General features: G+C 37.4%; 1 protein-coding gene across 1 annotated transcript in view; it reads right to left on the reverse strand.

Moving 5' to 3' along the window:
- LOC308512650 (disintegrin and metalloproteinase domain-containing protein 18-like) overlaps window positions 1-6,049 on the reverse strand; it is a gene marked incomplete at both ends in the record, with an annotated part of 78,852 nt that extends 72,803 nt beyond the window's left edge. The window contains 2 exons of the mRNA XM_081082250.1: window positions 5,269-5,345; window positions 5,995-6,049. Coding sequence (XP_080938376.1) covers window positions 5,269-5,345; window positions 5,995-6,049 — 132 coding nt within the window. The remainder of the gene's footprint in view (window positions 1-5,268; window positions 5,346-5,994) is intronic.
- Window positions 6,050-9,457: the final 3,408 nt, after the last annotated feature.

The raw sequence follows: 9,457 nt of genomic DNA on the forward strand, positions 1-9,457 counted from the left end.
CCCCACATGCACGAGTACAACCCTTCAAGCTGGTGGGGCAGTGTTATGGTTTGGGGCATGTTTTCCTGTCATGATTTGGGCCCTTTAATTAGTGTAGAACAATGTCTGAATAGCACGACATACCTAAGTATCATTGCTGATCAAGTTCATCCTATCATGTTGATGGTGTATCCCAATGGAGATGGCTTCTTCCAACAAGACAATGAGCCATGCCATGGTGCTCATATTGTGCAGGAGTGGTTTTAAGAACATGACGGAGACTTCACCTTGCTTAGGTGGCCCCTACAATCACCAGATCTCAATCCAATTGAGCATTTTTGGGAGGAAGTTAAAAGAGCCATCAGGCAGCTGGTTCCACAACCATCATATCTCACAGAGCTGGACAGTACTATTCATCAGGCATGGTGTAAGATTCCTCACATCACCTTTCAACATCTCGTAGGGTCAATGCCAAGAAGAATCACAGCAGCATTGAAGGCAAAAGGTGGCCCAACGAAGTACTGATGGGGTGGTCATAATAACCTGGCTGCTCCGATTATTATGAAACAAAATTATCTCCAGTGATATCTGTACTTCTATGATTACTGTAGCATTATTCAAAATAGCTAAGATATGGAAAAAACCGTTTGTCAACAGAATATAAAGAAAATGTGGCATATGTACACAAATATTTTTCAGCATTAAGAAAAAGGGTGTATTGCCATTTACAACAACATGGATGAACTAAAGGGCCTTATACTAAGTGGGAATGGACAAATACTGCTAAGTATTACTTATATGTAATACCATACATCAGATCAATGTGTAGGATATACATACACAGGCTACACATACATTTTTACAAATTAAATAAATGCACAGAATCAAAATAAAATGAAAGTAATAAAAATAATTAAAGCAGCCAGAAAAAATAAATAAGTATTTTCAGAGTAATGAGGATGTCCTGAAAATTCTAGCCAGAAACTATGCAGGAACAAGATAAAACATTTGAATTTTTAAAGTGAAAGAAGAAAAAAAAAGAAATCAAATGTTGAGAGTTTTCATCAACCACAGATCTAAAGAAAATTTTAAAATATGTTCTTCAGCCCTGGCTGGCATGGCTCAATGTTTGAGTGTTGAACTATGAACCAAGAGGTCACGGTTCGATTCTCCGTCAGGGTACATGCCCAGGTTGTGGGTTCTATCCCCAGTAGGGGATGTGCAGGAGGCAGCCAATCAATTATTCTCTCTCATCATTGATGTTTATCTCTTTCTCTCCCTCTACCTGCCTCTCTGAAATCAACAAAAATATATTTAAAAAATATGTTCTTCAGGAAGAAGAAAATATAATACCACATAACATATAACATGTTAGTGAAAAGTACTAGGAGTACTGAATATGTGGATAATTCATAATTTTCTTTTTAAATCTAAGCATACTTTATAATTTAAAAGAAATATATTAATAATGTGTTCTGGAGTTTATAGCATAGGGATGATATATCTAGGACAATAGCACAAAGAATAGGAAAATGCAAAAATTACATTATTTAAAATCTTGCATATATGACATTATATAATACTAGAGGCCAGGTGTGTGAATTTGTGCACCACTGGGGTCCCTGGGCCTGGCCTGCAGGATTGGGCCAAAACAGACTCTCCAACATCCCCTGAGGGGTCCTGGATTATAAGATGGCACAAGCCAGGCTGAGGGACCCCTCTGGTGCACTATCAGGGCTGGGGAGGAATGCGGAAGGTTGGCCAGCTGGGGTGGGACCACAGGAGGGCTCCAGGGTGTGTCTGGCCTGTCTTGCTCAGTCCCAATCAGCCCAACCCCAGCAGCAAGCTATTCTACTTGTTGGAGAATCTGCCCCCTGGTGGCAAGTGCACATCATAGCGAGCAGTTGAACAGCCTTAGCATATCATTAGCATATTATGCTTTGATTGGTTGAATGGACAACCGGACAGCCGGACACTTAGCATATTAGGCTTTTATTATATAGGATTATTTGAAGATGGTCTTTTATAAGTTAAAGATCCACATGGTGAAACAATTATACATCAATAACAAAATAGAAAAAGAAAATTGAATGTAATAAAGAATATCAATAAGTAAATATTTAGTAATTCAAAAGAAGTAAGGAAATGAAATGTGACTCAAGCTGACACACTTCCAAGTTTCTGGGCTGAAAGGTGCCACTGGCTTTGCTCTGTGAATGATCTGTTTTGCCTGTTATATTTCCTTATTGAGGATTTCTGGAATATGCAGCTTCCAGGTTTCTGACACCAGAACTGTAAAAGGATATACTGAAGCACGTTACATTTTGAAGAATTTATTTGAGCAAACAATGACCTGAGTCAGGTGGCATCGAAAACAAAATGGTTAGGGGCACTCTGTGGATGGTAGCTAGGGCAGAAGTATTTATAGGAAAGACATAGGAGCATAGAACCTTTTTAAATTGCCTATTCTTTCAATAGGAAAAATTTGTTGGTTTTTTTTTGTTGGTTTTTTTTGGGGGGGCTAATTATGATTAGTTGTTCTTGAGTTTCATTTTTTTGAGAAAATATAGTTGCTGTTTATGAGTTGTCATTCTTGAGTGCTGCTTTTTCAGATTCTAGTGCTCTGATTCTGCCTCAGGTTTTGCTTAGGCAGGTGACTAATGGCACTAGAGCCAACCCAGTCTAATAGCCTTCTTGTTTCACTACTCTAACAGTATCTATATATATATAATCTATATATATAAAAGGCTAATATGCAAAGTGTCCCCTCCAGAGTTCGACTGGAAGACTGGGAGTTTGACCACTCGCTATGGCATGCGCTGACCACCAGGGGGCGACGTGGAACAAAGAAAGGCGCTGGCTGGCAGTCGGCAGCCAGGAAAGGGAGACCCTGGCTGGCAGCCAGAAGGCCCCGATTGGCCATGATTGCTGGCCAGTCCTAGGGACCCTACCCATGTATGAATTTTGTGCATCAGGCCTCTAGTATAGATATAAAATGTATAACATAAAGTCAGCAATCAGCCGAAATAGTTATTTTATTTAGCTGATTCTTCCCAAACTTTCCACAACTTCACATTTATTTATACGTATATATCCCTCTGATCTACTGCTCTCATCCATGATTTCGGTACTTGCTTCAGGATGTACCCTTGATTAATGCCTAATATGAGCTAATATAAATTTATTCATATAAAGATTGAGAAATATATCTGTATAATTATAATAGCACATATGATCATGTATATTATATATATGGAATATAAAAAGGGTGTTCTGCTGTTAAATATGAACATTTTCACAGAACATCATCATCATACACAGACACTGTGAGATAAGTGTGGATCAAGACAAAAGCAAAACCACATTTTAATCATATCTGATTACAAATAAAATGTAAATATTTTCTGAGTCAGAAAAAAAGAGCAAATATGCCCTTAATGAACAAACAGGAGTGGCTATTTCTTCTTGATCAATTATAGCTGTAGAGTTTTTCCAGTCTTCCTTTTTTCTAGATAAGATTTACTAAGATCCAAAATTATAGAATTATGTCTACTTTCTGACCACACCCAAAGCAGAGCAAAGGCCTGCTTCCTCAAACTTCCCCGAAAACCCCTAACAGAAGCTGAAATCATTTAAAGCCTTCCTAACACATTCTTACTGAGATGCCCCATGGTTGCCCATGGCGTGCGCTCTCCCTCACTGCAGTGGTTAATAAACCCAACTTGTTTAATTATAGGTGTGTCCCCAGTGGTCCTTGGTAGGAAGGCACTGAAAGGAGGTCAGCTCTTCTCAACTGAGGAGTTTCTTCCCAGCACCTACAGCTTCCACAAATATATTTAGATAAATCTTAGAAGGTTGGGCACCTTCATAAGTCCTGCTATATCCCCAAATCAAAGCCATTGCTTTAGTAGAATTTATGGTTATCATAATAAAATGGAAGTCCATGAAAAAAAAAAAAAAGGAATCCTTTGTGTGTTTAATACTTTTTAAAAAGCACGGGGCAACCAGAAATTAAAGGAAAAGAACAAGACAGATAAAGGAGGTTTATCTGTGAGATATGAAAGAACATTCATCATAGTCTATCAGAGTAAAAATGACCCATAATTGCATGAAGACAATTCAAAAAATGTAAATAGGTATTACATACTTCATAGGAAAAGCATTTCATGCCCTGCATAGTTGCTATATGCTTTGCTACAGGCAATTTGAAGTAAACAATTTAAAGTTTAATCATGCAATGGCAATGTAAAAATTCTTATAAATAAATTAGGAAAAAAAATTTTATAAACAATTTTTCACTGAAGGTATTACTTGTAATGGAGTTGTAGTCATAAATTAAAAAATAGATTCCATGTCCTGAATGTTGTAATTTTGATGCCCTTAGCTTAATATTTTTAATCCTCTTTATCATTTATATCATGTATATCCATATCCTCCTTTAGAAGGTTAATCTGATAATTAAATAAGATTAGTGTATGAAAATGCAACCTCTGTAAAGAAAATTATTTTATTGTTGTCTTCAATCGTAATTTCACATATATTTTATTTTTATTATTATTGTTCAGTAATAGAACAAAATTATGATAGGTTCCATTACAGAATGACAAATCTATAGTTAATGAATTCTTAATTTTTTACTTACTGTTATCTCAAAAATTATTCCTTTAACACGAATGTATGAGTTACCACATATTGGCCATACCAATTTAAGGACATGGAGATTTAACCCCCTGCATTATTACTTCTGGTTTGTAACATAAAGCAAAACTATGCCAATTTGAAATATTAAAGACTAAATGCCTTCAATTTAATTCCTTTTGCTTACAACAGCTAAGCATTTTTTAAACTTTGCTTTCAATGAATATTTTTTATTGTAATCTTTTTCATCATAATAGGGCAAATGTGACATTTTTCTTTTTCTTTTTTCTTTCTTTGGCCATACTTCTAAGTCTGATGCTTCTTGGTCAAAATTTTTGTTCTAAATTTTGCTCAAGAAGAATTCCTCCGTTCCTAGACCATTGCTCTACTCATACCATTTTATTCTGCTAGTATTTTCTCAAAAATTGTGAACAAGTATGTCAGAGAAATGAAGAGATGAAGGGAAGGGTACAGGAGTTAGCAATGGAGGTACAATAAAGGGAGGATAAAAATACACTAAAATAAAATAGTACAGTGAAAACATGTTGCTTTACAAATTAATATCAATAATATAATCTGACTTTGTACAAAGGTAAATTAAAATATTCTTATAATTTTAAATTGTAAAAAAAAAAAATTTCAATCATTTACCTGCCTGTTTATACCTTCACTCTCATTTGACCTTATTTTACATGGAACTGTCACCTGCAGAAATATTCCTTCAGAATCTGCAGAAAGAAAAATGAGTTTTGTTTTGTTTTTGCAGCAGCAATTATCTCAGTGAAGCATGGGTTCTTAACTGAGTCCACGGTGGGGTCTAAAATTGTCAATAAATTTGTTTATGTTTGCCCTCCCTCCTTCTTGGTCCAAAGCTTTCACTACCATGACACTGAACATGGCTAAGATGCAAATAAACAGAAATTAGACACTGCAGTTCTACAGGACCGTCTTTTCCCTTTAGATTGAACCACGTTGGACTGGTTCCCTCCGCATGTTGAGGAATAAATTGACAGCAGTATGCATACCCTTAACCCAATGAACACAGGGTAACTGAGCAAGACAAGTCTCAGCCCCTGAGACCTTGGAGAATGGACTCCTTGGCTAACACCATCAGTCACCTGCTGGGGTCCGATGTCAGGGATGGGTGGGAGTGAGAGGGTGGGGGACCTACGGGGAGTAGGTCCATGTGTGTGTGTGTGTGTGTGTGTGTGTGTGGGCGGAGTTAGGAGGGGGAGGAGTTACACATAGGAAGGAACCAGCAGGGGATCCGGAAAGGGGGCACGATGGATCCCAGAGCTACAGGAAATTGTTCTCCAGAAAGAGCCCGGCTCTGCTCAAAGGCACAAGGAGAGGGAAGCCAGGCTCCCATGGTCTTACCCATGCGGGCATGCAACCTTCCAAGCTCAGTGAGCAGTGCAAGGAGTAGGATCATGGCTGGGCCAGAGCTCAGGAACACAGCCAAGACCGAAAACCGTTGGGCAACCCTGGGGCTCGGGAACACAGCCAAGACTGCAAGCGGTTGGGCAGCTCTGGGGCTCGCGAGCAGGAGCCCTCAGGACTGTAGCCCTTGTGCGCAGGGCCCTGGGGTGAGGACTGCAGTTACCTTCTGCTTTAGCTCACCCTGCGGGATCCTGATTGGCTGGGTAACTGACACAGGTTTGAGAAAGGACACCGCAGGCAGGAACCTTTGAGTTTCGGCACAAATGGATTGCTGTGGGTAAAGTGACATTGTTTGAACCCTTCAGTATTGATATAGGGACAGATAAGCATGAGTGGCTTTTCTGGTCAAGTTCTTGGCAATTTGGTTTTTCTATGCCACAGTTTTCTGGCCTATTTTATTTACTGTGGGATAAAAGAAAGTAGAAACCTTAACTGTTTGCATGAGACATTTCCTACTTAAATCGTGGTAATGCTGACTTCATTTGCCATCTTTGCAAACAAGGAAAAAGCAAAGATTGTTGAACTTGATCCTGAATAAGGCAATTAACAAGCGCTTTTCTTCAACTGCGTGCCTCTTCTTACAGTATTATATTATAATCGATTGAGGGGGAAATAAAGGGACACTTTAAAATGCAGCCTAAGTGTGTTTTGTTCACAATTACTCTGAACACTAGCAAGGAACCTGTGGAGATAGGAAGGGCAGCAAGACAAACTGAGAAAGGAAATGTGACCACATTGTAGAGGAAAGAGTGTGGAATGTCTTAGAATTTTCTGACCAGTATCTTTCACTGCACATGCCTGAAACCTAACACAACTTCTATCCCACCTCTCACCCACACCTTCTTTTATCCAAGTGAACTCCACTGCAAGCACTAATTGTGTCAACAGAGCCAAAAACAAATTCTGGCGAGGCCTAAAACTTGGACCTGGCAGGTAGTACTACACTGGGAAACTGATCCTGACAAGTTAATATTAAAATAATACAGGTCAGTGATCACAATGACTGAAATAACACAGTGGCAGTGAGGATGAAGAAAAGTTATGATAGAGTCATCCTTATGTGCGTATATGTATTTACCACACAAATTACCCATTAAATTGTTACAATGAATGGATAGGAAGGGGAATCACAAGTTATTGGAGAGATGTGGACTGTAAGGTGTCCTCTTTTGAGATGGGAGCAGTGAGCATGGCCATGGGCATCTGAGGGCAAGCAGCTGCGGTGAGTGGACAAAGGAATGTTCTCACCCTGGGATGGAACAGCCTCCCTCCTTCGAAAGAGACTAAATTGCTTATGTCCTACTGTAGGATCCCAGCAGGAAAGAGAATTAGCAGACATAAGCCTGCATACTTTCACTCTCAGGACTTATTGTGGTTTGTGAAACTGAGCCATAAGGAAAGGAGAGAACAGCAGATGTTTTTCATGCTTGGATTAGACCAGTTAATGGTGAGTTTCTTGGTAAGATCCTTTCTCCAACCTATGCCTTTGGACCTTTTTGTTTAATCACTGTTGTAAAAGATATATGAAAAAATATAAATGTTAAACTTAGCTGTTAATAAAAGCTATCTAATTTTACTATGTACAACAAGCACAGCATTTAATTAGTATATTAAGACACTAGTTAAACTGTCACAATCTATGCCTGTGTTCCATGGAATTTATAAATCTATTTTTTCTGATAGCCACATTAAAAATATATTTTAAATTGGTGTTCATAAATGTCTCATTTGCACAGTTTCTATGCTTCATCTGGGTAAAAGAAAGTCACTGAGAAGGAAACAAAGGAAAATAACAATAAACATATGGGAAGAAATAAATAATTACTGTTAATTGGTCTATTTTTATCTGCAGAGGAGGAGTATTTCCAAGAGTTCTCTGTGCATATCCAACACGTGTCCCACATACACTTGGTGTTCAAAACCAAACTCATTCTTCACTCCCCTCTGCATCATCCCTCCAACACCCAACTGCTTCTTATCCTGCTTCTTACCCCTTCTTACAATATCATTAGTAAAAGGTGTCCTTATCCATTGTATCAAAATATTTGTCTTTATAGTTTTTTGTTATTCGAGCCCAAGTATATCATATCCATCATTTGTCACTTATTTGTTTCTACTTTAATTGTGTCTTAAAAAACTTTTTGATCTTTTCCTCTCTTCCAATCCTGTCCTCATCACATCTTTCCTATGTATTTCAGACTCTCATAATTGTTTCACTCTCCTCCAGTTCCAGCGGAATCCTAGTGAAATTTAAAAGTACTTTCACATGTTCCCATTTGTATATGAGAAAATGTAAACTCCTTATCAGGGAACACGAGGCACTTGTCTTGGCAAATGGTTACCTATGTAGATTTTTCCTCTTAATGTTCATACATTTTTAAATAAGTTTAAACATGGATTAAGAGCACAAATTTAGCAACAGGTCCAGATTTACATTTTAGCCTTCCTATCTTCCTGCTATATCCATAAACATTATTTCAGTACTTTTTCTTATGCGCTGTCAATGCATTCTGTTGTTGATTCACCTTAAAATTTATTCCAAAAACCAATTTTACTATCACTGGTCCGAAGTATTATCTTTTCTCTCCTGGATTATTTCAGTAGTAGTCTGCTAACTGGTTTTTCCTTTTACTCTCTGTCCTCATTACAGACTACTTTCAACAAAATAGTCTTTAAAAGTGTATGTAACAGTTCAAAATACAAGAATAATTAAAAATGTGGCACAGATCATACCACTAAAGCTACTCAAACAGACACCACCTTATAAAGTGCAACATACTGCATTCATCTCTTATTTATATTGTTTCTTTGCAGCACACACCCGTACTCATGCACTTAGAAAATGTATAATTTTCTAAGCACACACCTAAAATTACAAAACCATCCATTAAGTTTCCAAAACTATCATCGTGTATATTCACTTCTTATGTACTTAGAGCAAAAGAGCCATTTCTAACTAAAAATATAAATTTCCAATTCCTCATCTTGTAAAAGAAAATTATAATCTGTAGTAAATTAACATAGATATCTATGTTAACATAGAGATAACAATGCCCCGTCTATGTTAACTACTGTAAATTTTTTATGTCTCATCTATGGTTATTCAAGAGAGAGGAACATTTACTGAGAACTAACCACTTGAGAAAAGGAAAAATGATACCATAGCGCAGAAATGATTAAGAAATCAGTCATTTGTTATTTTATTTACAATTTTAATTATCTACCCCCTTTGCACCAATCACCATAAATTTGACTAATGTCCTATTCTCTCTATCCTATGCTTAATAAATACATTTTGCCTCTTGACATAATTCAAAGGTGTTTTGATCTGCAATTTTATTTTTAAATCAGGACTTAAGTAAACAATACATGTTCTTGTGATTTATAGGGTGCATTATTG

Source organism: Myotis nattereri, assembly GCF_964212035.1.
Source record: "Myotis nattereri genome assembly, chromosome: 2".
Classification (NCBI taxonomy): domain Eukaryota; kingdom Metazoa; phylum Chordata; class Mammalia; order Chiroptera; family Vespertilionidae; genus Myotis; species Myotis nattereri.